This window comes from Anticarsia gemmatalis, chromosome 7 (assembly GCF_050436995.1).
Source record: "Anticarsia gemmatalis isolate Benzon Research Colony breed Stoneville strain chromosome 7, ilAntGemm2 primary, whole genome shotgun sequence".
Taxonomy (NCBI): Eukaryota; Metazoa; Arthropoda; class Insecta; order Lepidoptera; family Erebidae; genus Anticarsia; species Anticarsia gemmatalis.
Genome location: NC_134751.1, coordinates 1771323 through 1791868, shown reverse-complemented (window position 1 = coordinate 1791868; position 20546 = coordinate 1771323). Strand labels below are relative to the sequence as shown.

Below are 20546 nucleotides of genomic sequence, written 5' to 3'. Positions count from 1 at the left end.
ACAGTATGAGTTTAGGCGCAAGACCGATTATGTAATGTGATCTGCAAGGCTTGAAAAAGTGAACCGTTTATCTTATTAAAAGGAGCAGGACCGATTACTTCACGTGCTCTTCGAGGCACAAAAGTCATCAAAATCAATTGACTAACTCCTAGCAATTAATAAAAAACACAACATTTCTTAACAGAATAACTCAAGAATACATTTTTAGCTCAACCCAGGATTCAAACCAGAAACCTCTGGGCTCCATAGACGCAGTCAATTGAATCGCACTGAAGATAACACTTACAGAAGCAATCTTAAATAAACATTTTTTATGCAATTGATAGGTACGATGATAACAATAAATCATTTTACTTATAAAAGCTAAGTGTGTCATGAAACCTATCAGGTAACCGCAACGGTAAAAACCCAATAGTAGCTATCACTGCGCACACATCTGGCAATTCTGTTTAACCGATAGATTTATCATGTTTATTACTCATCAAATTATATTGAGTCTTACGCATTATCACAGAATAGTTAGTACGTAATGATGACAACAAGAGAAATATTTTCGGAAAAACCCAGCACATGTCAGATAAAAATATTATTATTATGGTATGATTGTTAAGATCGTCAAATTGTAGGTCCGTATTAATAAACTGAGATTAAAAGGATATTTCAGTTTAAAGTACCCATACCAATCAGCTTACTTTCGGCACTCTAATTCAATCCTTATCGTGTAAGATTCGAGCAAATGTTAAAATCATACTTTTATATTCCAAACTAGTGTATTAATTCTACACAATTCTACTTTTTGTAATAAAAATAAAGGTTTTTTGGAATATTAAAGACCAACGTCTAGCATTAGAAACATGATTAACGTACTAGTAATTTATTTTACTCCGTAATCAATAACGCTAGAACACAACCTTTGAATTAACATTTTTTGTCCCGTTTAAGAAGAAAAAATGGGTTTAGGTGATGTCATTTGTTACTGACCTACACAAACTCGCAAAACATTTTATAATCTCAAAACGAGAATAGAAACATCTGTATGTACATAACATAATAATAACTGAGAATATCTAAGGCATTAAGTCCGCCTGTTTTTATACTTTCTGTACATGAAGCTAATAAATTAATAAAATGACAATTTTGTCTATAATTTTCTTGAAGACAAGTATTCAACCTGCACTTGGCCAGCGTGGCGGACTTAAGGTATAACCCCTACATCAATTGCGAAAGGAATCCTTGCCCCAACTCAATAAATGAGACAGTAATGGATTAAATTAACTTAAATTACTTCAGCCAACTGTTTACTCAGTTATTATAATATTTACGGAAGTTTGTTGTCATTAAAAAAAATTTAGGGTCTTTTTTATCTCGCAAAAAATAATTTGAAAATTATGCCTATTAACTTTTTACAAAACATGATTTAGGCAATTTGTGAAGGTCTTTTCTTAATTGCCACTAACTTTGTAATCATAGAATACTTGCTATGTGACATCATTATAACATTGACCAACTCATTGTTTCTTCCTCATGTCTGTGTTCGTACTAATAAATTTGTAGCATTGGAATGGAAATGCGATCGCTGAAGCTAAAAGAAGCTAATATGCGGTCTCCCAATATAAGTTACTCAGCCATCTAGTTAGGCCAAAATTTTCATATCTGAAAACATATGACTGTAATCTACAATATCATCTAATTTACGTCAAAACCGTCGTTGAAACACTTTCATTAAGCCTTAATTCTATAATAATAAAATGAAATCGAACACAAGCATTAAACATCTGTTGCCTCAAAATGTAGGTATGCGGTCACGACTCTTTGTAAATGTATAGAATCAATGTCAATTGAAACGGAAATTAGTTTTGGTCTAATAAAAATAAATAGAACCATTGTTGTGTATGGTTTACTTGAAATCTTGGTGTTTGTACACATAGTGACGATGTCCTATTAACAAAGTTATATAACAAGTCGAAATAAAAACCTTTAAGGATCGAAAATCAGAGTCCACCACTTTATACTTTTGGCTTTGGATAATGACTGACAATTTCTTTACAGAACAGCTCAGACTCTGACATAACTATCGAAATAAGCCTGACCTGGGAACCGTATAAAATAAATAAATAAAGTTTACCAATTAATGTTGGGCAAGGGTTTCCTCCCATAATGAGCCAATACGGGTTCGGGACTTTGCATACCTTCAAGAACTGTTCTAAAGAACTCCCAGGCATGCAAGTTTGCATCACGATGTTTTCCTTCACCGTTGGAAAAAGTGATATTATTCCTAACACAGACATAACTTCTAAAAATCATTGGTGTGTTGCGTCGGATTCGAATCTGCGACCACTTGCGTGGGAGATATCAAACTTAAATACCACTCGGTTATCACTGCTCTATGCCGTATTACCCACGATATTAGTGGCTTAATGTATATGTATTTAATACACGTACTCTCGACTATTCCAGTATCCGTGAAGCCCCGTGCAACACAACACTGTACCCATTTCCTTTTCTTAAAACTACAGCTTTCCTCAAATGAGTCAAGAACAACAACACAGCATATTCAACTAGAAGCCCTGAATCACGATTAAAGTTAATCAACAATACAAAAACTATTTAGTAAGCAAACCTTCATTGGGTTTTTTTGGAAAACTGACATTGATTGGTTAAAAGACATCTGTTTTATACTAATCAAGTACAGAGGAAAACCGCATCGTTTAGGGTACATCATGACTGTAAGATTTGTATTATAAAGTCCTATGACTAAGTGTTAAGGCTTTATTTCCATTTGAGGATAATCAAACGAATCTCATGCAATGATACGCAGTTACGGAATGTACCTATCAAACTAGCGATGAACTCATTTACGATATCAATGGCAACTATAAATGTAAGTATTTGAAATTAAAATAATTGTAATTTACTTCATGTTTACTCGGCTGCGCGATACAAAAGAGGGTTATTATTTTTATTATCATTCAAACTAATTTCATCTTATTCCATTTAACTGTTTAAGTAAACACGGCAAAAAAGCTACTTTTGTTACCAAAATTATTTTTACATAAAATAAATATCACTTAGATATGTGCCGTTATGTTCAAGAATTCTAATCCATACAACATTCTACATTTATGTTAATCTTCTCAGTTGCTATGTTATAAAAACTCGACTATCAGGCTATAAAGAAAGTGTATATTATTTGCAGTATTATCTCTTTTTCGGCTTACAAATAGAAGAAATTATAATCTATACTAATATTATAAAGCTGAAGAGTTTGTTTGTTTGTTTGGTTGTTTGTTTGTTTGTTTGAACGCGCTAATTTCAGAAACTACTAGTCCGATTTGAAAAATTCTTTCAGTGTTAGATAGCCCATTTATCAAGGAAGATTATATGCTATATATCATCACACTACTACCAATAGGAGCTGAGTACCAGTGAAAAATGTTACAAAAACGGGGAAAATCTTGACCCATTCTCTCTATGTGACGCAAGCGAAGTTGCGCGGGTCAGCTAGTATATAATAAAATCGGAGCCGTAGTTCCTGAGATTAGCGCGTTTAAACATACAAACAAACAAACTCTTCAACTTTATAATATTAGTATAAATTTAGCGGTATTAGAATAATAAATCAGCATTAATGCTACGCCTTTTTAATAAGTGTATCGATCTCTAAAATTTAATTGCCCGTAAAATAACATGCATATAAATGATGTTTTAAATTTATTTTGGACGTTCAAATCTGTAATGAAACTTGATTCTAAAGATTTACAAACAGGTCTTAAAAAGTGGATCTGCAATTTTGTTCCTTTTTTATTTCGTTCTTGTTCTGGTTTTTTGGATAAAACTGGTTCCAGGGTTTATTGAAATCATATTTAGTTACAGTATGCTTTAAAGAATAAGAAGAAAATTAATCAACTAAAATTAACTTGTAAATACGTATTGACTGTTTATACATTCGTCTGAAATAAAAACTGTATTCTGGGATTCTTCTAACATGTTTCTGTGTTGTACAAACATACAAATGATTGAACTAAACCTCTGAACTGAAATTATCAACTGGGTATAATTATTTTATGTGTGACTTAAAGCATCTGTACGGGAACCATTGCTTTGTGCACATCTTCAAGTCATTTTTTAAAACATATTTAGAGCATAGCATCATCACCATGCACTAAATAGGTATATTTCTTACTTAGGCAAACAAGACCACGCCATAAAAAATATCGATAATTGATAAACCTTGTCAAAACCATCATAGAGTGAAACTCCAGTATAATAAGGCGGCATTTTTTTTTTCATATTACAAAAATATAGTTTTTGCATAAAACTGCTCAATGTTTATTATTTTAATGGTTCACTTATCAGGCTAAGGCCAGATGTAAGTGACTGTTACAAACTTTGTTATTACATAGAGCATGAATAGTGCTCGCAATCGTAATAATATAATAGGCACATAGTACTTCTCATTGACTAATCGGAATGAGATCTGAAAGGTGGTCAATTGTGGACAAACTTTATCTCCTCATGCTTAATATGCTACTTATCTTACTACATAATATGTCTACTTAAATAAAAATAAACTATAGAACAACTTAACCAAATTGGATAATTCTTTAGTTTATTATTATTTTAAAATGTCAGGGCAAGCTTCGTAATAGATGGATGAGATCATAATTGGGAACAGAATCAACGGGATGAAATTATACTATATCCGGACGATGTCGGGCCGCTGGTGTATAAAACAAGAAAATTGCTACATTGGTAAAAACAAGTACCTACTACTCTTAGTAGTATTTAAGAAGAGCGTTTTTATGATTCGGAAAACACATGGTTAAATACAATTCATATCCGGCGGATCAATTCATAGCGGGTATCAAGTCAAATTTATTCAAATTCGACTGTTGCAAGTGTAATACTAAATAGAGCCAATATAAGTCGACTTCACCGTTTTAATATTAAGAAATTTAAATACTAACGGCAAAAAATAAAAGAAAAAATAAACCATCTGTGTTGTATGTTAGGTATATCAATAAAATGCCAGCTGATATTCCAGTTTGTTTGTTCCGACCTCGTATAACGCCTAGGTTGCATATAAATGAAGGAGATCTTTTTAATGCATTCGTAATCGAGATAATAATTATTACGTTGGATGCATATCAATGTTATTTTTTATCTCCGTTAGGTATAAAGGTATATTTTTTTAAGAAAGACTTTAGCATCTACTTAGTTTCAAATATAAAATGTATACAATTATTATGAATTGTTTGTTTTTGTTTTGTTCCAGTGGAGTTTCTCCGGTATTTAAAACGCTAAAATATAGTATTTCTCTCCGCTACGATTAAATAGAAGGATTTTACCGGCAGTGTGTAGTAAATGACATAAATAAAAGTCTCCAAAGATCAAGAGTCATGAAGGTGACTTTGTAAAATGTGTGTGAAATACCAGGAACTATGCTGCTTCTTTGTTTTACTTATTTGCCTTGGTAAACAAAAAATCCACGTCATAAATAATAATATAGATTTTAACAAAACTGCATTCAAAACACAATTTGCGACAAACATTAATCTTAAATTACATTTAAAATCAAACCCAAGTATCAAAAAGAGGTGGAATCATTTAAATAACTGGCCCATATAAACTAAAGGATGGAAAGAAATAAAGCCTTTACTCGCGGTGGAATAGTTTATTATTTCATATCACATTCGATTACATAAAATAATAATATTGTTATGAAACAGTGAAAATAAAAAACTATGGTTTCGTAAAGAATTGTTTTAGTTCTAAGAATGAAATCACCTTCCACCTGTGGCGTAATGAGTAATATTAGCTCGATTCTCTACTACTATCGACTACCGACAAACGACTAGCTATCGAGAAATTTTACACGAAAATCTATTTAGCGCCTCTACCGGGCTCCGTAAGAACTATTTTGGCAATACATTTTAAATGTCAAACTATCTATACTCAGAACAGACTATACAGAATTGCACTACGCTACACATCGGGGAAGTTTACGTCCTCAATTGTATAGGATACAAATAGGTACACTCGGGTCAATTTTCCTGGGAGATTCCAAAAACGTAGGCTTAAACAAGGAAATGTAAACAACATGAACATCACTACTCGAAAGTTACTGAAACATTGCAGTGACGTATTGGGAATACGGGTAACTTTCGACCTGCAATAAATATAGTAATTTAGTCAAGTACTTAGTAAATTTTAAAATAAAATGACTAATTACGTTATTTACTAATGGTTCAAAGTCCATTAAATCTTTTGTATTTGAAAACCGATATTTTGACGTTGACGTCAACCGTGACCTAAGGGTTAATTTTGAAAAACATGCTCTCTTTTATTTACAAACTCTTTTTCTCTTCTTAAACATTCATTCATTCCCCGGACTAAGACAATAACTAAGCACTGATAAATTACATAAAATTATACAAAGACTTAACTTAGAGGTTACTCTTGCAATCATTGGTATAGAAAGCATATATGTAATTAACAATGGTGACAAGGAATCGTCATCCGATCATCTAGGTAGAGGCCCTACCTAGATGATCGGATGATGTGAAAATAATGCAAGAAAACAGTGCTACTGTCCGCCCCGTGACGTACCGACTACGCCTATATTTAGTACCTATCTGGGGTTTCTGTATACCTATAAAGAATTTGTATAAGAAATATGAATAACAGCTGTTAACTATGTCAACTTGACGTCAGTGGGTAATAAAAGTTTTTGGGTACGACGCATCCCAGCAACAACACGTCAAATGACGTCATACCTATAGCTGAAACGACAGATTTCACTACAAACAATAGGCCTTCAAATTAATGACTCAAACACCATAAGCACAGCTATTTATAATTGCAATACCGTCATTTATCATGGGACGTGATGAATGGGTTGCCGTTTCACTGTTTCTGGTTTTCACTGTTGAATGACTCTGTCGAGTTCGTAAAAGGAAATGTGACGTAGTTTTTGTGACGTTATAAGATTTAATGCCTTCGGGAAATTGAGCATTAAGCAAATCATGAACTGCAAATGTTGTTCTTAACAAATTATTTTTTTCGAAAACAAAATCGAAGTATAAAATATTTACATACATACATACATACACTCATATCACGACATTTTCCATAGGGGTACGTAAAGACTGAAGACCGCCACTTGCTTGCCTTCAAGCTTCCCTTGCTTCATTCAATTAGGTTTCATTTATAAGATGTTACTGCATGAAACATCTTAATAGCAAGCAACACATTCATAATAATATATGAAAGGTTCAAGATAATTTTAATCATTCATCATTTAAGCCATACTCATCATAGTTATCTAAAGTAGGTACTTATGAACACAAGCCATTTTACTACGTAATTATTTAAATTCACGTGTTTATTAAAATTAGAGTGCCATGTGTTTCGACTTCACTAAATATTCGAATACTTCAGTTTGGAGTGCGTCCTTACGCCACTACATTTTCATACAAAATTTAAAAAATATTTCCAATGCATGTTTATGTCTTGAGAAATCTCTTTCAATATTTTTTTCTTAATAGGTACTGTTTTTTCTCCTTTTTCCTTCCCTTTAACTGTTACTTCCTTCTGTTCTTTACCTTTTTGTCAAATGTTCTTGAAGTTCCATTCGTCCGACGATCCTTGTATGAATCACATTACCAAACTCTAGGCAACTATTGAGACCATTCGAACAGAAATTGAAAAAAAAATGCTTCAAATGGGCCAAAAGACAGCTACGTACTACGTATCAATATATTTAAATAACTAGTGTCCATAGAAACTGTAGTGGAATAGTATCTTACAAACTCATGACAAAGGTTTTAGTCTCATAGTGATAGTTACTCATTAAAACATAAATGACGTTTGAGTCTTATCTTTATCTGACGCGGGGAAATAATTATTGTACTCTCAAGTGATTTTCAGCAACATTGTCATAATATACGTGTGTAGTATACTTTGTATACAGGCTGTGGTAATACTGATGGTGTATTTAAATATGGGCATTTCATTAACGAGCTCTAGGCCGTTTTAAGTATTTGTTGTAATAGAGATACATAATTTGTGAAAATTTCAGCTTCCTAGGTATTAAGCTTTATGAGATACGGCTTGGTGACTGACGGACAGACAGACAGCTTAAGCTTAGTAATAGGGTTCCATTATAAATGGAACCCTATTACTAAGCTTAAGCTACGGCCCTTTGGCTACGGAACCTTAAACAATTTGTTAAGACTAAGATTTAAATTTATGAAGTTAATCATGAAATACAAGATGAAAATGAACATAATAATAACTTCATAAGAAATAATTACCATATTATTTTTGAGGAACTCTCATTTGTAGAATCAAATGACATCATCACACTGGTAAGATTTTCTTCAAACTAGTTGTTTTACTATAAAACAAAGGCAGATTTCAGATGAATTTAGGTTACTAGTAACGCAATGAACTGGAAACCCCACAGTTTGTCTTAGGCAATAGCAATATCAAATTAAGTAAATATGTAAATTCGAATTAAATCTAATGAAATACATTTAACTTACAGGAAATAGAATAATTTATAAATCCGCAACATTTATTACTAAGATATTGATGATGAAAATTAATGACGACACTTTCTAGGTAAAGTTGTGTTTCATTCAATACAAACTATTATATATCAAACAATCGTGACTAGTTATTCTAAACCAATTGTAAATCTACTACTGCGTATATAGGAAAACCCAGAAATAAATCATTAATAGTATTAACATTGGCAAATTCTAGTGATTCGTCATTAAAATGTATGCAAATTAAATTTTTGTACTCTTAAGTAAAAGCAAACTAATCAATTTGGAAGAAAATGTTTGTTGTTTACACACTTATCAGTTAAACGTTTGCAGGTTTTTGGGAGTACTACAAGGTACCATTCTAGGACCTGCATAGAACACAGAATAGGTTAGGGGTAGTAAGCTATCTATGATAACTACTTTCAGTTGACGTGGTTAAGTATTTTATTTATTTAGGTACCATAAAAAATGGGCAAATATCGTGTGTTACAGCGTGCTCTTAAGTTTCTTTATTTAATATTCCAAAATGGGAAAAGCATAAAAACGGTATTATTGTAAATCTCAAAATCGTATAAGTCAAGAAACGGCTACAAAAAAGTGGCAAAAACTACTCCAATAATAATGAACACTTCGTTTATCACCATCAACTTAAAACACGAAAAACTGACACTAAAGACTTTATTTAAATCTAAATGACGGTTCACAAGCACTTGAACAAAAAATAAACAAAACACTGTACTTTCCGGATGTCAATATTACAGACATAATATCGTGCCTGTTATACCTGAAGGTGTAGACAGAAGTGTATGGAACACTTACACGCTTCACATTAAACATTGTTGGCCCACTGCAATAGGGGGAAAGTCTATTGCATTATACTAGGCACTATATCAAACTCATCAAATATATTACAGAATTAGAAAAAAACAATTTAGAATCGAACCCGAGACCTTGTAATAAGTAGAAGTAATCATAATCACCAGACCGCAGGGATAGTCACATGTGAATATTATGAAACGATATAAAAGATTTCTGACTTGCCTCAGGCTAACCCAGACTTTTTGGGCCGCTCAAACAAGTCCTGCAAAAGATGAGATAATAACAAACATAAAAAGGATTCTTAGGTCATTGACACAAGTTCAAATTTAGGACATACATTACAGGTTTTTCATTGAAATTGATTGTCAGCTTCTAATGTAAAGGTGACCACTCTCCGACTGATGAAAACAAGGGGCTATAGTTTCAATAGAAGAATGATTGTACCCTAATCATGAAACTTTAGATGCACATAAAATTAAATGTTTCGTAAAGTAGGCAGAGAACAATGAAATACATTACATAGTTCATTTTTATTGTTAGTGAAATATACCTAAAACTATCGCAGCTTTGGATATATTGCCTTTATATATAAAACTCTAATACCCACGCAAGTTTCCTCAGTGTTACAAACGCATTCGTGAGATCCAATCGACATCCTTGTTTGACGCCACAATACAAAATTATATTTTAATAATTTAATTTTCAGTATTAAGTTTTTGTATTAAAGTACATATTTGTGATTCGTCGACGTACATTTTAAGTGATTGTGTTTCCCGTTTTCAATATTTGACCGAAGTTATTTGAGTGGTTCAGAGTTACTGGAGATAGGATCGGGCGATTACTGAATGCAAACGGTCCAAAGCAATTCCGCTTTGAGCTATGAAATGTAAGTAATGCATATTATGTCCATTGTCCTAGAGTGCTTTGAGAACTAAATCTTAATTGTTATCTATGAAAGTTATTTATTATGATAGATACTTTCTCATAGATCCTTTTGAGATTGCAATGTTATTGTTCCTTGTTAATTATACAACTTTTATTTTTGCGTTACGTCTGCATACGTAAGTATGCTTGATTTTAATATTAGGAATTGTTTGATTTTTTTTATCCAATCCATTTTAAGATTGTAATAATAATATTCAAATTCATATTTATAGATCTGTCAAGTTATTAAGAAAAACCAATCGCGCTCGTCAGAGGTGAAAAATCAATAATATTTATTTATTTTCTCTTATTTTACTCAGATTTCAAGCCCCATTCAAAGTGGTTTTATAAAACCATTGAATTATAATGAAATTATTACTAATACAGGAATTAATGCAAGCTAACATGTTGTGTTGCTCGACGTTTCGGCGCAGCTTACAACAATAAAGAAACATGCAATATAAAAGCCAAAGTTTTTTTTGTTTATTTATTTTAATATTTGTTCAAAGCGTTTTTTCGGAAGACGCATTTAAACACAAAGGGCAAAATTGCAAGTAAAAATTTCCTTCACATCCCCACCTAAACCTTTTTTCAAACCCGCTGTACATAACGCGTGATGTTTTAGCAGAAGGTTGATTGCTTGTCGAATACTCGAATGCTGGTACTTGATACGTGGTTGTAGAGTAGTGTACACGCGATAAGCGATAACCACATCTCTTAAGATATATTGTTTAAACATCATATAACAATAAGGTGAGAGATAGCTGTGAAATTTTCTTTTCGTTGATTGATATCTGATTGTGGCGCGCGTGTAATGTTGGTAGTGTTTGATTAAGATTATAGTGTGTGGTTTTTTTTTGTGCAAATTAATTGCGGTAAGGAATTTTCAGCTATAGTGTTTTATGTGATTAAGTAAAACTTTTATGTGCTTGTTTTTGCATAGTTTGGTCGAAAAAGTATACGCGAACAAAATGTGAAGAGAAATAGAAATAATAAAAACACAGTGAATATTTTAAATGCAATTCCTGTTATCAATAAGACAAAATATATCATAACTGAATAAACACATCTTATAGAGCAGAGAATTATACATAAAACATATATATTTAGTATAATTGCTAACGAAACGTTTTGTTTTTCGATATTTATTTTGGAGAGTATCTTTTTATTCTCTTAATTTGTACCTATAATATTATAACAGAACATGTCTTAAGCGCGACTGAAAATTATAGGTTACGGTACCTCATTTGCTACTCGACGTTTCGACCGAGTTACGCCTGTATTAAAATATATCGTTGTTTATACAAACAACAAATAAAATTCCGGATAAAATCATACGATTTTATCCGGAATTTTATAACGAGCCTAATTAGCTTAAGGTCATCCCTTTTAACTAGGACCATCATTATTCACAGAAAAATGTAGATACAATGAACAATGACTGTATAAATCTTTGGGTACTACATAAACAAGTGTAAGAAATCCATACAAAAATTTCGAAAAATATGACAAATCTACGAAAGCCGCAAAATTCTTTGTCTCATGATTTCAATAACTTAATAATACTGCATTTCAAAATAAGGAAGGAGAATTCAATAACCACATACTTACAAGGAAAGGCGGTATAAATTCTACTTGTCCTTATCTCAGTGCAAATATTATTTACTCTGCCTTCAATGAACTCATAAAACAATTATTTTATCGCCATCTCTATAGTTTAAGCAAATAATATACTTTTATCAACACAGTTAACAGATTTTAGTTCGCTAATCTCTTCTTCAAGGACTGTTTTTGTTTAAAACTCGTTGACATTTTAAGGTCGATATACTGCCTCGATGCTCTCGCGGTAGTGAACGCATTCGTAAATAAGAAGTTCCGTGTTTCAATTCTTCGGTTACAAAATTTTCTGAAGCAGTAAGGATTTTTAAAGTGTGTATGTAAATGACAATGATTTTTCTGAATTTTACTGCGTAGCGTGACTACTATGTTACATTCTACGAAGATAATAGTCAGCCTGCTATTGTTAACATGCGTCAATTTCGAAAATATAGTTTAAACGTCAAGCAAAATCAAGTAAATGATACAATTAAACAATTCAATCAGCGTTCTTTACCTCTGTGTCTGCTATCCCTATAAAATCAAGCACAATTTCTTCTGCTACATAAGAAGTCAGCGTTTAACTGCTAACAATTATTCTTAGGCTAACTAAGACTTCTTTTTAAGTTTAAGTCCGTGTTCCTCCTTACAAACACTTGCAGACTGTCAAATGTCCCCAAACCACAGGTTAAGAAGCACTGCTCCAAATAACCCAGATCTATCAAACAATCGTGTCAGCAAAGATGATGACAAAACAATAAATAATAACGATTGTCACCCGAATAATAAATTAACTCATCGAGTGTAAATAAGGATCTAAAACAATCCTATTGTTACTACTGCATCATCAATATTTAGACGCGCCAAAGATTGCTTAACACTCTGACCGATAACTGAGTGGTGAGTACAAGTATTAGCCCTGGTTGTTCCACTTTTGAACAAGTATCAGGTTAATTTATCGGGTAAAATTTTGATAGCTGTTTTCATACATTTGCTGTGATTTTATCTATCGGATAAGTTTTCCGAGTCTTATATAGGAGCCGTGATACTGGCTCTTATTTTATTTTATAGTTCCTGGTATATAAATAATATAATTATAAATTTTTAAACCTCTCGTGTAAGTTTTTTTATGCTTTTCCGTCTTATCCTATTCATAACATTTCTATGCAATATTTAAGTTCCTACATCCACAGATTTTGTTTCATAATACTATAAGTCAGACGGTTATATTTGTTGAAGTATACAGGTTACAATAATAACAAACAATTATTATGTTTACCGATATCTGCAAATTCCACAAAACCGTTTTGAGACCACCGCAAGGCACCATTCTGGGACCAAAGGACCTGAGTAAATCAATCGGTAATGCATTTTGCATAACGAACTTACAATCAAAGACAGTAATGTAACTATGTATAGAGATACTCAGGAGCTGATTGGTACTCCACGGGGAATCAGGATTCGCAGATACGTATTGCGGCTACGTTTGTAGCAAAGGAATGGTCACTTCATTATCATCGTGGCCTACATTCCAGTAAGGCTGACTTTTTATAATTTTGGACAAAAATCTACTGTGCAAATGCACTCAGCATTTGCACAGTAAATTTTTGTCCAAAATTACACGGGATCCTTTAGTTAACGGTTTATGAAATCCTTAATGACTTAAAAAAAAATTATATACCTACTTCCGCGTAACTTTGTATAATAATAATATTATAATAAAGTAACATGTTGCATTGAAGTCGGTTTTTTTGTAACAATTGAGGTAAAACATATTTTTGTACCTGCACTTTATTTTTACATATATTTCATACAATCTCTATGTTCATCAGCCAGTGAGTTCTCAACAACAGTAATCAAGGATAATGATGTTATTTACAGACCACATTACCTAATATATTGTTGCTCACAATGGTACAGTCATGTGATTCTGTGACCATAATGTGCGACTGTGTTCACTTTATAGCTATTTTATGTGACGATTTGATATGATAGGGTGATTAAATGCTGTGGTTTCTAACTATTTGTTAATGTTTGAAAGTAAATCTGGGAACCTCTTCCGTTCCGCAACTATTTTTCAGACAAATGTGGCGATTTCAGCCATTCTTTGTTGAAGCGTTTCGTGTTTCACTGTTTTTCCTATTCTATGCCTTATATACATTCTTTTGAGACATTACTTACATTCAAATGCACCTTCAACTCTTCTATCTCGGTCGTTTTGTAAAATGACCAAGACAAAATACCTTACTTGTTTTTGCAAAACAAGCCGTTTCTTTACCAAGATGTTCAATTCAAGTAATTTGGTGACATGACCAAACCATAAACTCTTACTCATTTACCTAAATTGTTATATGTTACTAATGACAATATTTGATTGCATTACTAGGAATAGAATTAAGAACACGTAGCTCAACCGTTATTCAATATTAATTTCTTTGTTACAGACAATTCGGGGCGATGGATGGATAACTGAAAAAAGACAGCAAAATAAAAATCAACGAGACACATTCCAAACTTCCGCCTATTAATATAAGAATCAAATATGACTACAATGGAGAAGAAACCGCCTTCGCCGCATTCCGTACATACAATATCTGACAACTATAGTTCAAAGTAAGTACTAACTTTATTTTGTTTCAATTTGGTTAAAGAGCCTGATATTATTGGGAAAAGTGCGGTTCTAAGCAATCACAATACATACGAATACGTTCATACGAAGAATGTAATATTTGTGTGTTCTACCTATGACACGAGAATAATTCTGATTGTAGGTTGTCTACGTAAGTTACATGATGATCAAATGCCTATGCTGTTTTAGGAAAATGAATAACTTAGCTGGAACTTGAAACCAAAGTTTTCAAAAACTCGCCTCTAAAAGTATATCTAGTAACCATACATATTACTCATCATTTACTTAAATATTTAAAGAACTTAATTTACTAATAAGTTTGGTTAATCATATAGTTGTAAGTATATCATATTCGTACGTTACTAGCAAAACAACAAATTACAACATAACTACGTCAAATCACACCACAGTACAGTAAATTACTCCAATCAGAACATAGCCCTATCGTCATAATTATAGTAATCCTACTTGAAGGTACTTTCAGTCAACACAAAAGGCACGTGAACAATTTTAACAACATTTTACTCTATGTTTACTTCTTACTGTCACGTGAAAGATAAAGATTCAATTACCTTCATTAAGGTAATTTATTTACTTAGGAACGTATTTTTTACTTCTTCTATGCCACTGGGTAAGGGTACTCCCATATTGAAGGAAGGGTTAGGCCTTGAGTCCAAAACGATGGCCAAGTGCGGATTGGGGCCTTTGCATACCCTCACAAACCTTGCATACCTGCTTCAAGCAATTTTTAAGTAACTTATTTTTATATATACCTCTCTGGCGCAGTCGGTAGTGTATACGACTGTTGGCTATGAGGTACCGGTTTCGATTCCCGGGTTGGGCAAAGGGCTATTTGTATCGTTCGTTTGTTGGTTCTAAGTGCAAACATAAATCTAGGACATAATCCGAGACTTTCAAAAATAAGTAAGATATGAAGAATGTCAAATGTTTGATTTAATAGTGTTGATCCATTTATGAGTTGATTAGTGTTAAGCCCTACACTTTTCACACATGATTTCAGATAAGAAATCTAATCCTATATCTTATATTAAGCCTGCAAAGATTTTAAGCTTGGCAATAGAGAATTAAGCTTTATCTTTCTACCTTAATCCAAAACTATGTTTATGGGTCTTCATTCTAGTTCGAGTTAATCTGCAGAGCTACATCAATTAAAATAATTTATTTGTCTTTAATTAACAATAAAATAAAGTAATCTTTTTATTATAAATAAATTGATTGGTTATTTTTTATTTCACTTTTGACGCGTAACTACACAATTGTGCTTCTCTTTAAGGTATTTTTTAGTACTATAGCTTCCTGGCTTTAGCCGAATTCTATCAATACATTTTTTTTAAGTCAGCTGCAAATTTACCATGCTGAAGCATAAGCCCAAACTAATATGAAAATCATCATGTCATTCTTCAAAATGTATCACTGTGTTTCATTTCATCTAAATAGGTTTTGCGTATAAGAGTAACAGGCTTCTCAAGTAATTTCTCAAGTACTTATTATCGTTTGGATGATATATCGTATTGAATCCACACCTACAAATTTCATTAACAGAATTACAAACAGTTTTGTCCCTGTACTTGAGACAGGTGTGTAGACATACGAATGGCATATATTTCACGTTTAGACACTTGTAATGACATCACACTCCGTCACCCTGTCAATAACTGTCACTGTAACTTACAAGAAAGTATTCATAAAGGTTACAAAAGGGAAATTACACCCACACTCTGACATACAGCATTCAGTGTAGTGTAGCCAGCTATCTTTCGTCATTTTTTGTATATTACAACCCTGCGGGCTTATCACGTATCTCAGTTGACAGCTAGTATACGTCAAATCTATGGTCACTATTCAGTACATTGCTGCTTTGACGTAACGTACTAATCACTATAATCTAAGGGAAAAACAATGGACAGCATAGTCGCTTTCAAATGGCTGTCAACTGAGATACGTGATAGCCCCCCTGATCAGCGCTCGTAGCATCTATTTGTAAGTAAATTTTAAAGTCAAATTCTCACAACAGGATAGTACCGACTATACAAAATTGCGTTACAAATCTTTCGTTTCAACACTGTTGCTAATTTAATTAAAACATTCTTATTACTAGTTTATTAGCAGTATTCAGCTTAAGGATCGCCATCGCGAATCTGGCACTAAATATAGTTTTGTTTGGTTTTAATATATGTAATTCAATTCATTACAAAAACCAGGTAACCATTAATTGCATCCAAACTCGAAATAACGCTATGTAAATCACACGAAGCATCAATTTTTTCCCCAGTAGTGGAAAATTCACATCCTTCGTCGTTCCACGTGCAACCATATAAAGATTTTATTTATAGAAAGTCAAATAACGAGCTTATACAAGATTATAACAAGATAATCTGCGTAGGCTTTCGTTATTATCTTAAGCCGATTAATTAAACCATCCTCGGGGAAAAGTAATTAGGGTTGCAAACGATAATGATAAAAAATAATTAGTTAGATAAAAAATCTAACATTTCCCTTTAAGGAAAAACATTCTTCCATTTTTCCCTGATCCTAACCTGATCTCTGACACTTACGTAACAAAAATCTATGCGATTATTGCAAAGAGAATCCATAGTCACTTGCTTTAACCGTGATGAAATATATCTAGAGAAAACCTAGCTTACACTAATTTCATATAACGTTTCTTGAATAATCTTAAAAGCACCAAACTTGGCAAATTCCCCAACTCGTATATAAACATAATTATTTCACTTTTTCCTTGATCACGAGATCGAGGGCAAGATTATCCGATAGGAAAGGGTCATTGAACTAGAGTAGTAGATATGCCAATATTTGACATGTCACAAGGAATTTGTTATACTACATAATCTTTTTACAAGGAACAATAAAGCAAGCCTATTGCAATGTTTGAGTATTAAACCTCAAATACAGAGGGCAAACTACTTTTATCAACAACCCAACTCTTATATTAGAAATTTTCACGAAAAACACATTTCATAGAATGCTTTATTTAGCAAGAACTATATATTTTTCAAGTTATTTCATATTATGATGTAAATCACTCGCTACTCCATATTTAAAAACTGCTTTCATTAAAAAAATGTCGGAAATCCTGCTACCGTTGTTTGCAGCCATGATATTTCAAAAGATAAAATAATCATTTCAAAACGAGATCTCCAAGGCAACACCGTCATTCATCAAAATATTTATAAATGACAATACGTCACGCAGTGCTAAGTGTTTTCTTTATCTTTACGACTATAATCCGTATACAGCCAGTTGTTGTCTCATTGTTTACCACAGTCACACCTAATTGAAGATAAACTGACATTTTTGATCAAAACACATGCTTGAAACACGAGATTCATAAGTAAATAGACGCATGCCAAATTTACACAACCAAATTTTTACCCCAGTCATTATAATCCAACAACTTACCCCAGTCATTATAATCCAACAACTTGTTAGAGAGCGCTGTATGCAAGGTTTTTGCAGCGGAGGTATACCAAATTCAGAATTTAGATTATACTCGTAAGTGATCCGCAGTCTTAAGCAACTGATGGTGGCCAGTATGATACATCTGTTTTATAGAAATGCCCAGAATTATTTATTTAAATCTAGAAAAATTGTTCATACTAAGTTGCCTGTTGACTATGGTAGCTTTTTACCGGGTAGGCTTCGTACTTTTACTGAAATTGATAAAGTACTGACTGGCACTTGTGTGAAGTATTTGGCGTATAAACCCTACCTCTTTCCGAGAGAACAAACCCAACAGTAGGACAGTAATGGGTTGAAATTATTTAATTAAGAAAACCTTCAATAATTTCTATATGGTTTTTCACCTTTCGGTGAAACCATATCAAATTATCTGGCGGTGGCATTTTTTCCGTTTAACATGTTTAGAATGACAAGCAAAAGAGACGGGGATTACTTGATTTTATAAAATGAACTAAGCCATCTTGTTAATTATGGGATTACCTTTTATAACCTACCTTGGCATAATTATCTTAAGATACATTAAACTGTACAGCCACATAAGTCAAATACCACCACATTTTTAAAAATACAAGCTCATATCTTCCCACGTCAATTTACATTAAAACTACATAATAAAATAAAACATAAAACGTCATTTTTGTTTGCGACTTTCTTGATAATTTTAAGACAAAGATAAGCAAAAAAATCAACTTACTGTTATCGCAAATGATGGTGTAGATAGTTTTTGTCGCATCATTTTGTATTAAAGAAAAAATTAAGTAATCTCCGTTTAGCATTGGTTACAAATAGGCTTTAGTTAATATTGTAGGACACGTAACATGATTATTTCTTTTGCTCCACAATTTACATCGATGAATTCATGGGTAAAGCAGTTTAGTAAGTTTTGAGCAGCTTAAAGTTATCTAGCAGAAACTGAAAAGCCACTGAGCTTTTCAGTTTCCGCTAGAGTCAGCAGTTTTCTACCTCGAGAATCAAACATTAGACCACATTATGATCTCATACACATATAATATTCACCACAAATGTATGACGAACACTATCGAATTTATATCTTTCAATCTACTCGTATACTAATCACTAAAACCAAACAGAAACATTCAAAAACTACGATAAGCCCTTAAACTGTGCTTTAAAAAACATCAACTACTAATCTATCTACCACTATACTTCACAGTACATCAATGCAGAATACAAACACAAATTAAACGCATCCCATAAAAGCTCTAAAGGGGCTCTAACTACAACAAACAGCTACAAACGCTTGTAATATGTAAATTTAACTAGCTCGATGATATAAACACAACTTGCCTCAACCATTTGACTTACAACTAGCTGTTACATACAGTAGCTAAGTGATGTTATCATTTAGGATAAGGTCATAATTTATGCTAATACTCTACTCTATTTCTAAACGCAAGCTACCTGTAGAAAGGTAAAATAATTTAAGGTATGTTTTTGTTTTTGCCCAACGAAGACATTTGAAATGCGTCGAAAATGCAAGTAAATGTGAGGAAGAACATATCATTATGTTTATGAGATGTACGAATTAGCTTTATTTAAAATGTACAGAAATTTATTACAATAAAACTTAACTATAAGTAACTTTTAACAACTAAACTAAACTAGAAATAATTAAAAAAAACAAAATATTTACAATTATACAATATATTTACAATATAAAATATGGATACAAAAGGAGTGCGTCACGCGTCGTAGAATTTCTCCTCACCATCGTCGACTGGTAACGTACCCAGAATGCTTATTAGATAACCTTTAAAAATACTGCTAAACTCCACCATATTTAATATTTTTTATTTTTTTTTAAAGGAGTGAAGCTATTATAAGGACCTCTTTAAAAGCTGTAAGTCACTGATCAATATTCATGCAATATTTGTCAACAGCCAGCCAGAAATTCGACAGCTATAGGATATTGCCCCTTCAGTACACAATGTTTCAAGTTTCCATATTTCATTGAAATCGCCAATATCTCTAAAATCTTGAATTTTTACATGCTGACACTACTATTCAGTAACACAGTAACTAACTTGGAACTATATTAATTCACGCCATTACCCCGCCACAAACAGAAGTTACAAACCACTCAACACATTGTATTCGCATTTGAAAATAAGTATTTTAGTGCAAATATGTTTAATTATGTACTTAATATCAGAATACTTCCGTATTGTAATCGGTAGCGTAATAACTGTGGACGATCTCCGGGTTTCTTTTTGTAGTTTAATAATATTGAATAATTGAACAATACATTGCAGGTCACGTAAAGTGTATCTCAGTAAACAATAGAACGTCAAAGTAATAGCCATTTTGCAGTAAATTTCTACTTTGAACTAACAAACATATTAGAAAAGTGCAGCATGCAAGCAGTGACTATGAAATAATTGCGACCTGAGATAGCTCCTGGCTCGTCCTAGCTCCCTGCTCGGACAGCAGTTAGACTTCCTATTTTTCTTTTAAACCCTCTTGTTACTGAAAATGTGTACTATGCGCCTCTGCTGTCACATTTT

General features: G+C 32.5%; 1 protein-coding gene across 4 annotated transcripts in view; it reads left to right on the top strand.

Moving 5' to 3' along the window:
• The window catches only part of LOC142974263 (proton-coupled amino acid transporter-like protein acs), a 42714-nt gene that overhangs the window by 9400 nt on the left and 12768 nt on the right, over positions 1 to 20546 (top strand). The window contains exons 1-2 of one of the 4 annotated variants that reach the window (XM_076116464.1): positions 9989 to 10257; positions 14336 to 14504. In XM_076116464.1, the coding sequence (XP_075972579.1) occupies positions 14434 to 14504 (71 nt within the window). In that variant the 5' untranslated portion in view covers positions 9989 to 10257; positions 14336 to 14433. Of the gene's footprint in view, positions 1 to 9988; positions 10258 to 10950; positions 11171 to 14335; positions 14505 to 20546 lie in introns of those variants that run through there. The other 3 variants (XM_076116465.1, XM_076116462.1, XM_076116463.1) reach the window with 3 other exon arrangements.